Here is a 20,541-nt window from a genome sequence, read left to right as displayed (position 1 = left end):
TATATATATATATATTCAAATTCATAGTTCAATAATTTAGAAATTAATATTTATTTATATTTTTTTTTTAAATTATGACACACTGAGTATAAATTATTTAAATGAAGTAGCAAATAGTTTAAAAAATTTATAAAAATTTGTAGAGTTTATCTATCTAATAAAAAAATTTAATTTAGTGATAGAAATAGTAAAATTTATCGTTTAAATTGAGTAATTAAACAAAATAACTAATAAAAAAATTACTCTTTATATAATCTACAAAGACTAAGACATGAAAACTAATCTTAATATTTCAATTTTAAGTCGATGGTCAAGATTGATCGTAATTAGTTATAAAATTGATCATTTAATTAAAATAAAGTGCATTAGATAAGTATTTAAGGATATCAAATTGTTTTTTTTCAAATATATTAATCCTAAATAAACATTTTCCTTCTTTTTACTATAAATTGCAAAATAATTTTTTAATTATATTTCATTCGTAAAAAGTCAACTTTATAATTCAGCAAAAAAGTATTCTCCAGATTTAATGAGAGAGAAAAAAAGCAAGGTTAGTTTTAATTTAATTTAATACATTTAAGACAATTAAATGCATTTTTTCATTTTAATTTAATATATTTAAGACAATTAAATGTATATTTTCAACTTAATTTATTGTTTCAAAGTCAATTATATAAAAAATACTATTTATTTATTATTGGTGTACATGTGACAACCTCCAAGTACGGGTGAGAATATGTCCGGACATTCAGGCTTTGAAAGGCATGAATTTAACTTACGACTAATTTTTTAAGCCTAAGTTCAAACTATGTTTTATGATCAGACTTTTTTTTTTTCTGATCTTATCTGGACTTTTTTTAAATTATAGTCTGACCTTAAAACATATTTAAAAGTATATTTCACATTAAAATATTTAAATAATATATTTTATATTTTTTTAAATAAACTAAACTAGACCTTTATACATAAGAAAAATTAATAAAAGTTTTACTCACTAACAAATAACAATTTAGAATTAACTATTATAAATAATTTTATTAATAAATTCATTAGTTTGAGTTATGATTTTTTCAATATTAATGAAACATTTAATTATTGTAAAATCATAACTCAATCATAACTCATTTATATTGAATTATTAGTCAATACTATAAAAAAAAAAAAAACTACTTATATTTTATTCAATTTTAGATTTGATAGCCAACTCCAAATGAAAACAAGAACATATGTGGATCTGTGCAGAAAGAAACATCATGAAAAAAGAAGAAGAATGGGGGATGACATAAATGACAATAGTATTTGAATTCTCTATTCTCCATGAGTAGTTAAATTATCTATTGTTAAAATGGATAGAATTTGATAAAACTTCTAAAAAGGAAAGATTACCCCGTTAAAATTTAAACCAAATACGCTTTTTATAAAATATTTTATCTTTTTCCCTTCTTTCCAGCTATACACACTTTTAGTGACTAATATACATTATATATTTTATATTTCATTTATGTTTTCCTTTGATAGTCAATATAAAATAATATTTTTTTATAATCTTATATTGTTTTGTTTGCAGACTAAAACAAAATAGGTGATTTGGAATATGTTTATTGATTGTGCGTAGAGCTGTCAATTTGACAAGCCCCTAATTATTGGCCGGTGGGTTAAAAGAAAAATATGTGCCGATGCTTCAAAATTTATGAGAGTGCCACATATTAGCAAGACTTTAAAAATATGATTTTTATAATAAAAATAAAAACTCTTTGACACTAAAATTCTTGTATTTACTATGTTTCTATGCATGACAAAATCAATTTTACAAAACTAATTTCATTGAAAGACAATCAAAAGTAAATAAAAGAATAATTATGTTGTTGTTCGTTTCAATGGATTTTTAATTGGAACAAATTGATATAGAAAAATTACTTAAGTAAAAAAAGAAAATAGTAAGAATCTGAAAAATATAAAAAACAGATTGAGATAGTATGAGAATAAGAAGAATAAGAAGCGACACTGACTGGACTGAGAGGGAGAGTCCAAGAGAAAAGAGGGAGATCAAGAAAATTGAGAGAAGGAAAGGAGGGAGGCGAGAGAGGCAATGTTGTTTTTCAAACCCTATAGGTTTGTGGGATATTTTAATAAGTTATCCCTGTTATTTTAATAATTTATCGTTATTATTTAACAATAAAGTTTTTTTTTTAAATACTTTATATCGTTACATCATCCAAAAGAAATTATTTTCACTTTTGAAATACTTTAATCACACAAAAAATGCAATGTTATGCATGATCTTAGACTCTACTTCTTCACAATTTGGTATCATTCTAACTCTGATATTAAGTCACCACACAAATGGACGGACAATTCAAATTGGACATTTCCTCATACACGCCGTCAACTCAACTCGAGACATATATACACAACAATCGAGGTAAACATGTGTGTTTCTTGGTAGCTCATAACATTTGGAGGGATACCTCCAAGTCACATAGGAATTCCCCACACATAAGAGTACCAATTTATTCATACGTAAGCATGAACCCTTTAAATCAGCATGGATTGGGTTGGGTTGACCCATTTGAGAGCTTATCGTGTCACCGTACAAAGAAATATGGAAGTGACTGATTAATTTGATAAATTTTAATTGTTTGTTCTCTTTTATATATATATATATATATATATATATATATATATATATATGATCATGAAATAATTCTAAAAATATTATTCTCGAAAGTGAATATTGAAGAAGAAGATCAAGTTAACTTTAACTATTAAATACTTTGTAATTTCATTATTCTTTTCAAAAACTAAAAGTAAAAGTAAAAATTTAAATGACGGTAAAGTCAAAGTAATTAACGAATTTTTATTTATTTATTAATTATATAAAAAAAAAATCGAACTTAATGTAATTAAAAATTCTTTCAAGAGTAAAAATTAAGGTCTATTGAGGGATGATTAAGCGCGGTTAGTATGCAAAAATTAGAACGGAATATTCCAACAAAGCGTGACTAATCACATGTCATTTGTTTATTTCAATTGCAATTAGTTTTTTTATTTAATAGTTTTTTAGTTTTTTTTTAACATTTAAAATAAAACAATCACTAATTATTTTGCTAACTTAGCTGTTACTTGAGTACAAAAGAGAGAAAGCATTCATTCCTAATGTACACACATTAACTCTGTCAAACATTTATTTAGAAAAAGTACATGTATATATGAAGTGATATTTATTTAATAAAATTATATATACTAAAATATAACCTACAAATGTTTGCCCTACATAAAGGGCAAATATTATATCAAAATATATGTTTTAATATACATATCTCATGAAATATATGTTCACATGATAGTTTGTGAATTTTTTCATTATTTTGAAAATTCTCTAAACATATTTGAGAGCTAGTTAGTTCAAATTCAAGAGTGGTGGATGAGTTATATATGAACTCATTCGCCTGTTCACGGTATGCCCTCTATCGTGTTCGACCAACAAAATATTTTTTAATATATAAATATAAAGAGCATATTTTCCATACACAAAATATAATAAATAGAGATAGTAACATAAATCCTAATACCATTAATAAGTTGCGCCAATCAAAACTATAATTATTGGGGTTAGCATTTGTGTCTCCCCCAAAATGAGTCAACCTGAAAGTGAATTTTAACATAATAACATGAGAGGAAGGAAACACATATGTATTATTATAGATCTAAATTATATATAGCTAGCATAGCATGATCGTAAATCTATTATATGACTAAACAAATCGAATTTATTTATTAACATGTACACAAGAATCGAATTTATTTTAAGATAATATTAATGATATAATGTAAAATATAATATAATTGTTTGGTTCAATTTTCAAATATTTGATAACCGTATAAAATTGATATATATGTAAAATATAATATAATGGTTTGGTTCGAATTTCAGATATTTGATAATATAAGTTGAAAATTAATCTCAAATTTTAAATAACTGATGAAAAAATACAAAATTAAAAATGAAGGGCAGGAAAAAACAAGACGAACTGAAATAATTTCAAGTTTACCTATAAAAAAAAGGTATGGTCTAAGTCAGCTTACGAAGAAAACAATGATCTACATTAAATTATTCGGGAGCATATATTATAATATATAAAATAATTTTTTTTATTTAAAACTTAAGAAGACACTTTTATAATATTGATAGCTCGTCACTGTGCGACAATGCGAGTTTCTTGCTGGTCAATGAATAAAATTTTAATATCTTATTTTTCATTTTTTTTCAAAAGAATGTTTTTATTATTCTTCATAAAATTAGAAAATTCATTAATATTTTTACAATTAGGTAATTTTAGATTAATTAATATTTTTTTATTTTCAAAAATTGCTTAGTTATTAAATGAAAAATAGAGACATGCAATTATATAATATTTACCTTTTAATCACATTTTCTTTACAATTTGGAATATTTCTGATAAACGAATTAAGTGAGTGACTTATTAGAATTTACAGCTTTGAATGATTTCATTGTAAAAAAAAATGCTTTGAATACTGTTGTTTGTTTTGAACCATATAATATGATTTAGTTTTCATATGTACAGACCATAACATCAAATATTTGCTCCGCACACAAAGGCCATCAAATGCTACATCTGGGCCTTTCATTAATGGATCGCACTTCCGCATTTCAAATTGATTAATTCAATTATTTCAGCCTTGAAATATGGTAACATTTTTTTTGTAAAGGAAAAAAATGTGAACATAATGATTTGAAAAATAAGAGTTAAAACCATTAAGCCAATAAATTATATTAACTAGGTGTGGTAGATGAACTAGACACGTGGAAGACGGTGACGACACTCATAGACTACTGCCAAGGTTGCATAATACGTTCTCAATTTTTAAGCTTTCACTGAATTGATAGAATATGATACAAGAAAGTGGAATATAAAAGGTAAATTTTTTTAAAAAAAGAATCAAATGGTTTATCTACTCTATACCTCATTTATGTTTGTTATCCCATAGTTTAATGAAAAATGGTATGTTTTTTCATTCTGGAGATATTAACCAATTTTAAAGATTTTTCTGGAGATATTAACCTATATTAAAAAGAACATGTGATGTAATTTATAAATTATTCTTGGTCTCGATTGCAAGTGATGTAAGATTATTTGATATAATTGGAACAAGTATATAGCTAGGAACATACATTCTTTTAATTATACAAGTTTCGTTTTTACTAATTGATAAGAAAATACGTAAACCAAATGAAAAACATTCGTTTCGGCCAAATTTATTGTTTTTAATATATGTGGTCTACGTATTGTATTGTATCGTTTTTGTCATTCAAATTTGTCTTTTTATTTTTATTTTTTTACTTTTTTTATGTTTACTTTATCCATTACATCATCAAATCAATTGAGTGTATTTTTGGTATGACATTAAATTTTACAAAAATTATATTTGTAATTTTTTCAAATTACTATAGCGTACCATAATATTATACGATGATCATTATACAACTCTTACGATATTTTTAGAATCTTGTAATTGATGAATTATTTTCATAAAAACTATTTCTCAAAAAGAATAATTATCCATCCAAAAGTCTGTTGTTCTGTTATTTGTCTATGAAGACACTAAGCCTAAATTGATGTTCTATTTCAATAAACATTGTATAAATTTTTTTTGTAATCTCAATTAGAAGAGGGTGAAGTTCCTCCGTAGCTTCAATTATTTATATAAAAAGTATAAATTAAATGGCTTGAAAATTGTACATACAAAATCACTAATGTTTGTTTATAGTGACTATATAATATAGTGACAAAATGATGAGTTATTTGTTTATAATTTACCATACATAGTTGTTTCTCTTCTTCCTCTTTTCATTGTTAACATGGTATCAAAGAGCTTTGGTTGATTTTGTGATCTACTATAAAGAAGAGAGAGATTATTTTGATAGGAAAGACAACCACTAAAAGAGAAAAGAGAAGAGTAACTATATTCTCGATTTTGTTAAATTAGAGTCACAAAAACATCGATTGCGCATTCGTTAACCGTTGGATCGAGATGATTTTTGGACAGCAGGTTTGCAACATTCAGTTCTTCGTCTTCAATGGTCGGATCAACGAAACAACGTCTGTAGGGGGAGAAATCGGGCTTGCACAACACCAGATTATCCCTAATTTATTTTGTCTCAGTGATTGTATTTGTCGTATTTTCCTGTCATTATTTGTTATGGCTGATGCTAAGGATGATTCTCTTCAAGCACATTGTCTGAAATTGGGGAGAACACATAAGAAGAATTTTAGGGGGTCATCCTCCATGTTGTTGCTTCTGCTCCTTCTACCATTGGCTCTAGTTCAAGTTCTGTATACTCATCTGAGATTGCTTCCCAAATATCTGATATTAAAAAACTTCTTGCCACTCAATCACATGTCATGTCTGCCACATCTTCTAAAGGTTTGAACTCCTCTGGTATGTCAGGTATATCTCCTTCCATATGGATTCTTGATTCGAGAGCATCTCATCATATGACATACAATGATAAATCTTTTGTGTCTGTGAAACATGTCTCGTCTGTGTCGTTTATGACCGCTGATGACACTCTTATGCAACTAGCAGGCGTTGGTTATGTCTCCACACCTAACATGTCTCTTTCTAATGTTTATTATATTCATAGTCTTACTTTGAGTCTTGCTTCTGTTAGTCAAATATGTGATCTCGGTTATTCGGTTATGTTTTCTTCCACTTCTTGTTGTATGCAGGATCCACATTCCGGGAGGCTGATTGGGACAGGTCATAGACAAGGGGGACTTTATGTTTTGGATGACCTGCGACAAAAAAGGGAACGAGCAGTCTCTATAATATGATGGTGTTTCCTTTCAGCAACTCCATTTTGTTGAGGAGTATCAGTACAAGTTGTTTGGTGGAGGGTGTCATCATAAGCAAGTAATTCAGAAAAAATTTTAGAGGTATATTCACCACCTAAATTACAACGAAAACACTTTATAACAGAATTATGTTGAGTTTTGACCATTGCACGAAACATATGATAAATGTAAAAAAATGGTTTTTTAAATGGTGAGCTTCATGAAGAAGTCTATATGGTCCCTCCACAAGGAGTTTCTCATAATCAAGGGGAAGTATGTATGTTAAAAAAGGCTTTATATGGTCTTAAACAGGCTCATCGAGCTTAGTTTGAGAAATTCTCTATTATGATCACTTCTCTTGGTTTCCGCTCTAGTGAACATGATGTAGCCAAGATGACCACTATTCGTACTCTTATTGCAGTTGCATCTATTCGTCAATGACATATTTCCCAAATGGATGTCAAAAATGTTTTTTTAAATGGTGAGCTTCATGAAAAAGTCTATATGGTCCCTCCACAAGGAGTTTCTCATAATCAAGGGGAAGTATGTATGTTAAAAAAGGCTTTATATGGTCTTAAACAGGCTCATCGAGCTTAGTTTGAGAAATTCTCTATTATGATCACTTCTCTTGGTTTCCGCTCTAGTGAACATGATTTTGCATTGTTTATAAGGTCCATCACTAATGGTCGCATTATACTTTCTCTATATATTGATGATATGATTATTACAGGTGATGATGTTAGTGGAATCAATGAATTGAAATTGCAGTTAGCCAAACAGTTTGAGATGAAGGACTTGGGAACTCTTCGCTATTTCTTGGGGATTGAAGTTGCCTACTCTCCTAGAGGCTACCTTTTTTCTCAATCCAAGTACATTGCCAACATTCTTGATCAGACTCGTCTTTCTGATACTAGAGTAACAAATACTCCTCTTGAGTTGAATGTGAAATATGCTTCATCGGATGGTGTTCCTTTACCAGATTCCACTTTGTATCGTACTTTGGTTGGTAGCTTAGTGTATCTTACGATTACTAGACCTGACATTTCTTATGTTGTTCATCTTGTTAGTCAATTTTTTGTCTCTCCCACTACAATATATTGGGCATCATTTATTCGCATTCTTCGTTATCTTCGAGGAACTCAATTTCAAAGTCTTTTATTTCCATCCTCATCCTCATTAGAGTTACGAGCTTATTCTGATGCTGATTGGGCTGGTGACACCACATATCGTAAATCCACCGCATGGTTCTGTATCTTTCTTGGAGACTCTCTTATTTCTTGGAAGAGTAAGAAACAAGACATTGGCTCTCGCTCCTATACAGAAGCTGAGTATCGTGTTATGGCATCCACTACCGCTAAAATAATTTGGTTGCGTTGGCTTTTGTCTGCTATGGGTATCTCTCTTTCTGAGCCAACTCCGATGCACTGCGATAACAAGAGTGTTATTCAAATTGCTCACAACTCGGTCTTTCATGAACGCACCAAACACATTGAGATTGATTGTCATTTTACTCGTCATCATCTTCAGCATGGAACTATTACTCTACCGTTTATTTCTTCTTCTTTACATATTGTTGATTTGTTTACAAAGATGCATTCCATTAAACGTTTCCGTTTTTTAGTTGATAAACTATCGATGCTCCATGTTAATGCATCGTGAGTTTGAGGGGAGATGTTAGATAATATTATTATATATTAGTAGTAAAGGTATTTTAGATAATTCTATTCTTTTATATATATACTCATTGTAACCCTATTAACTTTAGTTTGGTTCATTCTATGTTATGAAACTCTAGAGTGGTTGTTTCTATTCTTCCCCTTTTCATTGTTAACATTGAGAATCTTGAGAAACCACTGTAAGACGAGGAGAGCAAAGAAAGGGGATTGAAGGAATCAGGATTACAAGCAATACCCAGTAAACACTTTCACATCGTTTTCTCATTTTAATGGATTCGTGAACAAATGTTAAACCCACCTTTTCTTCAATTTGTTAATATACGTACTTCATTACCGAATTTTCCAAGACATTACGTAAATCAAGTTTGTAGAAAAGATGAATGGGAAAGGCAAAAATACTTCAAGGTGAATCAACAGGACATAATGGAATCTAAGCTCTAAAAGATAACTTAACTCAAAGAAAAAAATACGGAAACAACTTTATTCAGTATATTATATAAGAATTTTTTGACTTACTTTCTTCAATTTAACAATGGATTTCAATCTCAAAAAAACACCGCATATGCAACTAAAACAATTTACAAATTGAAAATGTTCAAAGAAACAACACACAAAAATACTAATTCAGTCGGAAAATCTTAAATCAAAAGAAAAGTTAGATTTCTAAAATACGATTACCACCGAATTTTGAAATAATTCTTTGATACAATTTTTTAAAAAAATTGGTCCATCATACAATTTTTTTTATTCTAAAAAATTGAACAATTTTAATGCATATACACGATTTTCCTTTACTTTTTTACAAACAAATATAACAACTTTATTCTTAGAAACTTAAATAATAAATTTAAAAATTAATATGATTACATGTGGAATTTGACACCGCATAAATATTCCTAAAAGAATTGTGGGGCGTAGTTAAATCTTCATGTATTACCTGCAGAACGATTTTCGTAGGGTAAAAGCTGATTTCTGATGATTACGGTTCTGCACCCATTTCCACCAATTATTATCTGTGTAAGTGTAATTTTGACAAGAAATTATTGGAATTTAAAAAGAAAATTTAAATATATTAAATTATTTAATTTTAGCAAATTTTAAGATTACAATGAATATTTTTTTTTTGTTAGATCTTTTAAGTTTTTAGACCACTTCAATTTGATCAAAAACTAAAAATAGTAAATTTTGTATTTGATTTGTGGTAATAACTCAAAAGTTTTAAAAGGAAACATTGTACATTATATCTTTCTTGTTTTGTGTTAAAGCACATAATATTTCTTCACTAAAATACAAATTAGTAATGATTTTATAATAATTCGCTAAAGTATTTATAAATCATATAAAAATATATATATGAAATATTGCATATTTTAAATATTGTATTATTTAGTATTGTCAAGATGGTTTGTATTGTATTCGTTTTTATAGGACACACTTTGTATGTAATTAGGAATGGCAAAATAGTATGGACTCATCAGGTAGGCCGCTACTAGCTTCACCAAACTAATTGAATGTATCTTTGGTATGTCAATAAATTTTACAAAAATTACAATTCATAATTTTTCCAAATTATTATAACAATGAACTTTACATTGTAGTTGAGTTGTAATTTTGAGAGACTCTCTGTAATATCAAACAAATAGTTGATTTAATTTTAAATGGTGAAAATTTAGACATCTTAAATAAATGGTTAGATATTTAATCTTTAACTGCATCTCATAATATTTTTCATCTATATATGCAAGAACAATAATAGCTAAAAATAAGAATAGTTATTCTATTCATTATTTTATTTACAAATGAGTCTTTAATAAATTTATTTTTAAAATTTTGGCGGAGATCACGCCAAACCACTATCCTGCCTTGAAAAAGAGGGGTGGAATTTTTAACACTTTAACACTAGAAGAGTCGTCCCGCTCCGCCTCTTTTAGATGGGTTAATGATGAGGGACGAGCTGAGAGCGGATTGAACTGTTTTACCATCCCTATATATCGAAGGGTGATCCAAAATATTAATGTTTTTTTCTCTTATGATCAAAACGTCAACCTTATAGAAATCCTAGAAGGCCTAGAATATAAGGTAGACCATTGAGATCATAAAGGTACATCGAAATTCTATCCTTAAAACTTTTCATTCTGTAACAAATTTTTGCTTGATTATTATTGTGTGTAGGTACACCATGTATCATTTGCAACACACTAATAAATATTATTAATAAAATAAAATATAACAATTAAAATTCACTAAGTATAATTTTTGTACACTTTGTTCTTAAAGTCTAGCTCAACTAACAAAATATCGAAATTATTATATTGTACATTTTTGAATTTGAATCTAAGACTTCCGAGTTGAGTGTGAGTTTCTGATTGTATTTATTTACCTTCTCATATACGAGTGCAAAAAAAAAAATTACATTTCAATTTTTTCACGTTTTTATGCAATTCATACACAAAAATTACATTACAATTCATACACAAGATAATATTTTTTATTGATTAATTAGTTAAAATTAATATTTTATATGTTCTAAATAATAATGAGAACAATTATAATATATCAATTATAATTTATTATAAAAACTATACACGCATGAGTTGTTTGTGGTTAAATAATTATTTAACATTAGTGTTTTTCACTACCATCACCCCAATTATAATATTCTAAGGATAATTTTTTTACACTTCAAAATTTTCATGTTACTTTTTTGTAAATAAATTGTTAAAGAAGCTATTGGAGTATAAAATTCATACACGAGAAATATATTTTTTACGATTCAATTTTAGAACCGTAGACGTCTGATAGACTAAGAAAGAGGTTTTTAAACTCATCCTTTGATTTGAGAGTCTCAAAGTAGAACTGATAGTCCACCCAATCGATATCATCAGCGTGAGCCAAATATAGTGTATGGTACTTGGAATTGACTTGTTTAGATGGAGCAATGGAAACCATATCGATAGATACATCAATATCCTCCTTGAGTCTCTTTATAACATCGCCCACACAATAAGCGAAATCTTCACCATCGGATTTGATGTACTCATAGTTGATATCAATGCCATCTATTATGTTAAAGCTCCAAGGATCCTTGACTTTGTTGTATTGTTGGATGATCTTTTTGAGTGAGTTTACAGCATTGTCAGCCCAATCTACTTTTGAAGCAGGATGGAATGGATGTTTATCATCACGACCACCGATGCTTATTACCACCTTCACATTGTCATAATTTTGCTTGAGTTTCTTCACTTTCTCTGGACTAAAGAAATGAACGTTCCAATAAGGGTGGAAAAAACCTGTGCTATTTCCATTATCATCATAAGTCTCTATGGCAAAGCCTAAAATGAAGTGGAATTGGTCGATATTGGAGTTGATGATATCAACCGGAAAATCATGTAAAGTGTTTGGATATGGCTTCACGCCAATGTATTCTCGAAAAATGATTGGCTTCACATCACTGTCATTGATTTGACGAGAACCAGGCATTGTGATAAAACTTTGAATTTGAATCGATCTCTTTTGTTGGTTTAGATACTTATGGTTGTCTTGGGTGAAATAAGCATCTCTTGATGCCCTTTTATAAGTCTACAAATCAAGGTAGTTTCAAATTTTTGAACTATATTTAATTAACAAATTATAATATAATAAGGTCACGAAATTAATACTTTTATTATTTTTTCATACCCTCCATGTTATTGAGAGATGATTGGTCTCAATTGGGTATATAATTAAATACTTATATTGTATAATTTATTTTAAATTGTTCTTTGATCTCCAAAAATTTACTAAGAAAATGCCATATAATTTATTATGCTTCGTGCCTGGGTATGGCTTATATTCATATTGTGGTTGTTAGGGGATTTTAAAATTAAATCATCGAAAACTAAATCATAAAATTTGTTAATAGAATTGTGATGAATTTTTAAAATGGATTGAAATCAATTGTATGTTGACAAAGGTTTATATGTTCAAACTATGTTTGTTAGGAGATTTGAAAATTGAATCATCATATTTGTTAATACAATATTAATTTAAAAATACTTGTGCATTTGCACCTGTAGCATTTTGTTGGTTACCAAATAAAGATAGAAGTTACATTATCAAACTTATTTAGTCTAAAGCATTCTCCAAATTTCATTTAACAAATGTAGAATGATTTAGTAAACTATACTATTTTATGCAAAAATAAATAAGTTTTGTCTCGTATATTATTTATAAAATATTATATTATGTGTATTTTAGTTTTATTAACACTTTTATCTAAAAGATGCTCAAAATTAATTCAAACATACAGTATTATTTTAGCTTTCTGACATATGATTGATAACTTTTTAATGTGATAAATATTTATCTTGTGTAACACCCTTAATTTTATAATAAATTATTTTATTAATTAAATACTAATTTTAGATAATTAATTTTATGTTAAAATTATTTTCAGTATATGTTGATTAGTTTTATGATTAATTTTATTTCATATATGTGTTTTATGTGATTTGTTAATCTGTACATATTTAATAAAATAAGTGATATAAATAATAAATATTATATTTTATTATTTTATATATTTTTCTAAAAGTAATAGTATTTTAGGATAAATATTTTAAAAAATAAAATTTTAAACGATTTTATGTGTACATATGAGTTGATCACCTTTTTCAAATAGATATGATACAATTAAAATATTTATAAGCTTATTATAAGATGCTGACAAAGTTTAGATAAAATTATTTAAAATTAATATATTATTTAACATTTTTAAGTATAATATATGTTCTTACTTATATACTTTCCTTCAAAAATAAAATTAATATTAATGTATGACATTTTAAACTCGTGAACCCGCAAACATTAAGTTGTTGGATTTGATTTGATAATTTCATTGGTTTTATGCTTTTTTTTAATAAAAATATTTATGGCGAGCAGATTATTTATGAGTTTTGTTATGTACATGCATATATTCAAAGTATTCTATGATGCGATGTGATGAAGTTTTGTGATTTTTTATATGTTCAAATATTTAAAGTTTAATTACAATTTTAAGAATTAAAAAATTTAATTACTGAAGGGTTTCTTTTTGAGTTTCCTAGATTTATAATATAGCTTTTGTCTTTGTGAAATTAAAAATAATGTAGCAGTAATAACAAAATATCATAAATAAAATAAATGTAAAAATCTTAATGCACTTTGCATACGAGTCTTTTGGTTTTGTTTGTAATATTCGTAAGGTTATATGGAGTAATTGTTTAGAAAGCATTGCTATATGTTGATGTTTGTTTGAAAGATCTATATATTTGAATAATTCGTACGTTGTTGATAATATATATTTAAATATAGTGTCTTGTAGAAATAATGATATTGGTTTTTTTACCATATACAGATAAACATCGATCACCCATGTTATTTGTTCTTATCATTGAGACATGAAAGGACACCGTGATACATGAGAACCATCCCTTCAAATTGTGTGAAACACAAATGCAATAATGAAATCACCCCTTCAAGCCAAACAGGTCTTATTAAGAAGATATAAGAAACAAACTTCAGCATGGTAAGATCAAGTTATTATTTATTAATGGCCCGTATAATGCATTTTAAATAACTACTAGGTATCTAGCTAGTAATTAATTATCTTGAGTTAGCGAGGAGCCGTAGATGGCCGCACAGTACGTAGAGGAGAGGAGGGTTCCCAGAGTAGAGGAGATGATGGTTCGTAAATTTGTTTTAAATTTGTTTTTATTTATTTAAAGTGAATGATTTTACAGCGCTTGTGTAATAAGCGCTCTAATATGTCTTTTAATTATGTGAAAGCGCAAGGTTTATACAGCGCTTTCACAAAAAGCGCTTTAAAAGCCATGTAACATAAGGTGAGAGCGCTATATTTTACAGCGCTTGTGTTTAAAGCGCTCAAAAAGCGCTGTAAAAGCTATGGGAGAGCGCTTCAATTTACATCGCTTTTACTAAAAGCGCTGTAAAATGGTTGTAAGCATTTTGTACAAGCGCTATGTGACCCTATATGACCCTACAATAACGCTTTTTCTACAGCGCTTGTCAAAAAAGCGTTGTTGTATCATCTGTTATTTTTAAAAAATTCTACAACAACGCTTGTATTTAATAAGCGCTTTAAAAGACGCACTATAAAATATCATTTTTAGCGTAGTGATTTGAAAAATATTGTTAAAATTGTAAAAAATATTACCTAAAAGAATAAACAATATTCTCTATGTGTCTCATATGTGAGTATTGTTTGTCATTAAATGCAACATTTTTTTTGCATTTTTGAATATTTTATTTATAAATGTTGTCTATATTATAGGAATATAAAAGAGTTTTCTAGTGCACTTAAGGTGATATTTTTGAACTGGTGCAATATAGTTGTCAAGTTAATAATTGTTGGCTTAAGGTGATACATCCAGAACATTAATAAAATGACTATATAAGAGTTGTAGTTTTTTTTCTTCTTTTTATTATTTTGTTGATGTGTATCTTGTGAGTGCAAGTCTCATTAGATTAAATTTAGTGTGTTGATGTATGTCAAATACAAAATTAGGTTTAACATAAATTGTTTTGATACCTTAATTCTTAATATTCATTAAAAGTCTTGAATTAGAAAATCCTTTTTAAAAACTTTATTTTATCATACATAAAACTAGGTGCATGTTAGAAATATTGGTTAAAGTCATCCAATGCATTGAAAATGATTTTCAAGTGATTTTTGAAAGCATGAATTGATACAGGTTTTATTGATCAACACAGACACACACATGTATATATGTGGAAATTTGTTGACTCTAGGAGTAACTCTTTGATGAGTTACTTTGCTTAATAATTCAATATAAACGATAAATTTTACTAATCCAATAATTGATTATTGACATAATATATTAATAATCAAACACATAAAGTTATATATATATATATATATATATATATATATATATATATATATATATATTCAAATTTGTAGTTTTATAATTTAAAAACTAATATTTACTTATATTTTTTTAAAAATTATGATACACTCAATATAAATTATTTAAATGAAGTATTAAATAGTTTAAAAAATTTATAAAAATTTGTAGAGTTTATTTACCTAATAAATTTTTTTAATTTAGTGATTAGAATAGTAAATTTTATTGTTTAAATTGAGTAATTAAGCGAAATAATTTTAATCAAAAAATTACTGTTTATATAATCTACGAAGACTAATAAATGAAAACTAATCTTAATATTTCAATTTTAGGTCGATGGTCAAGATTAATCGTAATTAGTTATAACATTGATCATTTAATTAAAATAAAGTGCATTAAATAAGTATTTAAGGATATCAATCAATTTTTGCAAATATATTAATCCTAAATAAACATTTTCCTTCTTTTTACTATAAATTGCAAAATAATTTTTTAATTATATTTCATTCATAAAAAGTCAACTTTATAATTCAGCAAAAAAGTATTCTCCAGATTTAATGAGAGAGAAAAAAGCAAGGTTATTTTTAATTTAATTTAATACATTTAAGACAATTAAATGCATATTGTCAATTTAATTTATTGTTTCAAAGTCAATTCTATAAAAAATATTACTTATTTATTTATTAATGGTGTACATGTGATAGCCTCCAAGTAGGGGTGAGAATATCTCCGGGCATTCAGAGTTTGAAAGACATGAATTTAATTTACGATTAGTTTTTTAGGCCTATGTTCAAACTATGTTTTGTCATACTTTTTCTCTTCTGATCTTATCTGGACTTTTTTTAAAGTCTAGTCTGACCTTAAAACATATTTAAAAGTATATTTCATATTAAAACATTTAAATAATATATTTTATATTGTTTTAAATAAACTAAACTAGACCTTTATACATAAGAAATAATAATAAAAAATTTACTCACTAACAAATAACAATTAACTATTATAAACAATTTTATTAATAAATTCATTAGTTTGAATTATGATATTCAAAATTTTATTTTACAAATTCTATATTTAATTTTGAAAATTATTTTTCAAGCGATTTCTTGGAAATACAAATCTTTTTCAGATTTATTTTTATCAACAAAAAATGATGATTGAAGAGTAGTTTTTTATTTTGATAAATAATAAAAACGCAGGTTTAATAAAATTAAAATTTTTAGTAAAAAAAATAAGGAGTTTTTAATTCGAATTATTACAAAAATAATTTTTTTGGATACAACATTAGGTTTAATAAAACTAAAATTCTTGAGTAAAAAAAATAAAAAATAAAATAAAATTCTTAAATAATTGTAGGAGTTTTATTTTTTGGATACAACATTAAGGAGTTTTTAATTCGAATTATTATAAAATAAAAATAAAATAAATTTAGAGATATTATAGCATATAGTATCTAAGAGTTATTGGATAGACATACAATCACATAACATCTTTAGTGAATAATTTAATCTTATGTGTTAATTAAATTCAATATATTATGGTAATATATACATACATATGTATTTATATATAATTAACTTTGTGTGTTTGATTATTAATATATTATGGTAATAATTAAATGTTTGATTAGTAAAATTTGTCATTTATATTGAATTATTAGACAAAACAATTAATAAATATAAATATAAATATAAATATAAATATATTCAGTCTATTAAACCTAATAATTTTTTTATAAGTATGAATCTGATATATTTAAATTAATAAACTTTAAAAAAAAATTTAATCTAAACTCTTTATTAAACGGATCAAATCAAACAAAACTTTAAGTAGATCATGTGTTAGATCCATGAAAGATAATCTAATATATTTCCATCCCTCCCTCCAAATAGTAGTGCTTACTTGAATTATCCATAATTGTATTTAATTAAATTTTAACATTATTTTTATTACAATTTTTGAAAACACTTTTATAACGGTATGATTCATTCATTATATATATCCGAAAGGATTGATATTTATGATTATATTTCTCCAAAAGGATTGATATTTATGACAGTGAGATGGTAATAACTAAAATAACCATTTAAGAAGTAAATTTAAATCAATTAGTATTATGGTTGTTTTTAATATTGTCATATAAGATTGAAAAAAATTATAACACATTAAGTATAATTTTTTAACAAAGTAATTTTTTTACTTTTTTTTTTCTTCTGAAAATGAGTCACTAAAGAATTCATTAGAGCCTAAATTTGATATATGATATATATATTTGTCACTAATCAATTTTTTGAATTCAATATTTTTTATATTTTATAAACAAAAATAAAAATATTTTTTAAGAGATATATATTTTATATAAAATTCAAACGCAAGCTAAATATTATCACTAAATATTTAAGAAAAATTAATAGTTTTTTAATATTGTCGAAATAAAAATGAAAATAATTATAATATAATAACTATAATGTTTTCAAGTTTTTTTTTTTTGGAATAGTCACTGAAGAATAAGTTGAGGCATACCATTCCTATATATGTAACATATAGTTGTCACTAATCAAAATTGATATCAAGATCCTAAGTCGACTTCTCCCAAATGATTGTTACTAAAGTAAAGTTTATAATCTAAATTATTTAATGATATCAATCAGATTTTTCAACCAATAATTAAATTTTATAAATGAGATGAAGATATTTGGAAGATAATTACAAATTTAATTTCAAAGTTAAAATTTGTAAACTAGTAATCTATATATATAATATTAAAAAATACAACCTATTTTCCATTTTTTGTACACGTGGCATCCTAAAAGTAATAGTGTTTCCTAGTTAAATTATCCATAAATCATGTATAATTCAATTTTCAAAATTCTTTAGAACCATATAATTATTTGATTTACTCATCATTTATAAATTGTTTAACTATAACAAATTATTGAAGCCACTTGTAAGTTATGAAAAACCATTGAATAATATTTATGATCATATTGCATATCGTGATAACTAAAATAATCTGTCAAAAGAGTCAATTTTAATCAACTAATATCTACAAAAGAAAATGTATTGAATTAAAGAATTTCATTAAGCAATTGGCGATTTTAATTTCAAGTGACAAGTTTTTCAAATGTACCAATCCTTAATTATCATTTCCATTCTTTAAAATATTTCAACAATCAAAACATTTCCACAACAATTACCATATATTGCGAAATCAATTTGGTCCATCATCTCAACTTTATACTTTAGCAAAAAAAAAATACTCATGGAATTAATAAGAGAAAGAGGTAAAAGTCCAGGAGTAATTTCAATGACAAATAAATAGTAAAATAAATTTAATTTAATACCTTTCATAACATTAGATGCATAGAAGATTTAATTGTATGCATTTATGGGTAACTGGGAAACACTACTACTTAGAGGAAGTCATATGTAAGATTAACTTTAACTTCTAAATATTTTATTTGATATCTTCGATCTCATCTATAAGATTCTAAATATTTATTAGAAATTATTTAATTGAAAATAATTTTTTTTCTTGTACTAATACTTATTGATTTAAATTGGATTTTTAACAAACTATTTTAATTGCTATGATCTCATATTTATAAATATCATTCATTACCTTTGAAAAACTATTTCTGTTTGCCTCAATTGACCTTTTTAGTCAAATAATCTACACTAAATGAATCTCAAAGCATTATACAGTTGTGAAGTTTTGAAAATTGAGTTAAAAGTATTCATGAATAATTTATAAAAGCATTATAAATTGAGTTTTGAAAATTGAGTGAAATATGTCGTATTTATTTATAGTATTGATTTTGTAACAAGAAATCTCTTTATATGCATTTAATTGTCTTAAATGTATTAAATTAGATTGGTTTTTGCTATTTCATTTGTTATTAAAAATGCACCTGAACTTTTTTCTCTTTCTTTCTTTAATTAACTTCATGTTTATTTGTTTTAATAAAGTATAGTGTCGAGATCATGAACGAAATTTAATTTATCTGACAAAAGATTTTGGAATTTTTGGTAATTGTGGAAATGCTCTGACATTTGGAATATTTTAATTATTATGAAGCGTAATATAGTCATTGATATAATTGAATTCTTATCATAATTATTTTATGTGGTTTTTTTTAATGAAGAGGTTGAGGGTAAATATATCACATAATGAGAGTGACATCACAATTATGTTGATACCTCAAATCTTTCACCTAACTTTTGTATTAAAAATATTAAGTGGTGTCCAGACACACAGTATATATATATATATATTATATGGAAAATTTTAAGTGGCTTCAATGATTTATTTTAGTTAAACAATCACAAATGATGAATATAAAAAATTATATGAATGTGCATTAATTTTTAAAATGAAATTATATGCATTTGTGGGTAATTAAATCAAAAGCACTACTACCTAACGATTACGCCATTTATAAGTTTATTGAGTTGCACTTGGGATATCTTAGTCCAATCTCAATCGAATCAACTCGATCGAGTCGAATCAACCCGATCGAATCAAGTAATATCAAAACAACTTATCTAAGGTCGCTAACAAGTTGCAATTCTGGATCAACCCGATCGAATCAAGTAACATCAAAGCAACTTATCATTACTAACAAGTTGTTGCCACGAGTGGTATCTAAGGTCGCTATCTTGTGTAACTCGCTTGTAACTTTAATCATGATCACTAGATGGACGAGAAGTAAATTTGATGAATATAAACACGACAATTCATCTATAGCCTCATTCTAAACCACTTGATAGCAATCCTATCGTGATTATGACCCCCAACATAATTAGAGTGTGTGTAAGTACAACACAAATAATCTATACCCTAACAATATTACTAATAAAATAATATATAACAATTAAAACTCACTAAATATAATTTTTTTACACTTCATCCTTAAAGTCTAGCTAGTTCAACAGGCAAAATGTCGATATTATTATAGGTTGGACGTCATGTTTTAAGTTTGAATTTAAAACCTCACAATTGTTTGTAAATTTATGATAATATTTACTATCTCATATACAAACACAAAAAAAAAAAAAAAAAAAAAAAACACCCCAAATTTTTTATTTTTTTTAGAAAAAAAA

The 20,541-nt window shown here is 26.0% G+C and overlaps 1 protein-coding gene across 1 annotated transcript; it reads right to left on the bottom strand.

The window, feature by feature from the left end:
* Positions 1-11,299: 11,299 nt before the first annotated feature.
* LOC101515026 (chitinase 2-like) lies at positions 11,300-12,054 on the bottom strand. Its single transcript, XM_004503355.3, has one exon. The coding sequence runs from the start codon at positions 12,011-12,013 to the stop codon at positions 11,300-11,302; it is 714 nt and encodes a 237-aa protein (XP_004503412.1). The 5' UTR covers positions 12,014-12,054.
* Between the last annotated feature and the right edge of the window lie 8,487 nt (positions 12,055-20,541).

The sequence above is a fragment of the Cicer arietinum genome, chromosome 6 (genome assembly GCF_000331145.2).
Source record: "Cicer arietinum cultivar CDC Frontier isolate Library 1 chromosome 6, Cicar.CDCFrontier_v2.0, whole genome shotgun sequence".
In the NCBI taxonomy this organism is placed as follows: Eukaryota; Viridiplantae; Streptophyta; class Magnoliopsida; order Fabales; family Fabaceae; genus Cicer; species Cicer arietinum.
The sequence above is the reverse complement of the archived record's forward strand: the minus strand, read 5'-3'. Positions and strand labels throughout refer to the sequence as shown.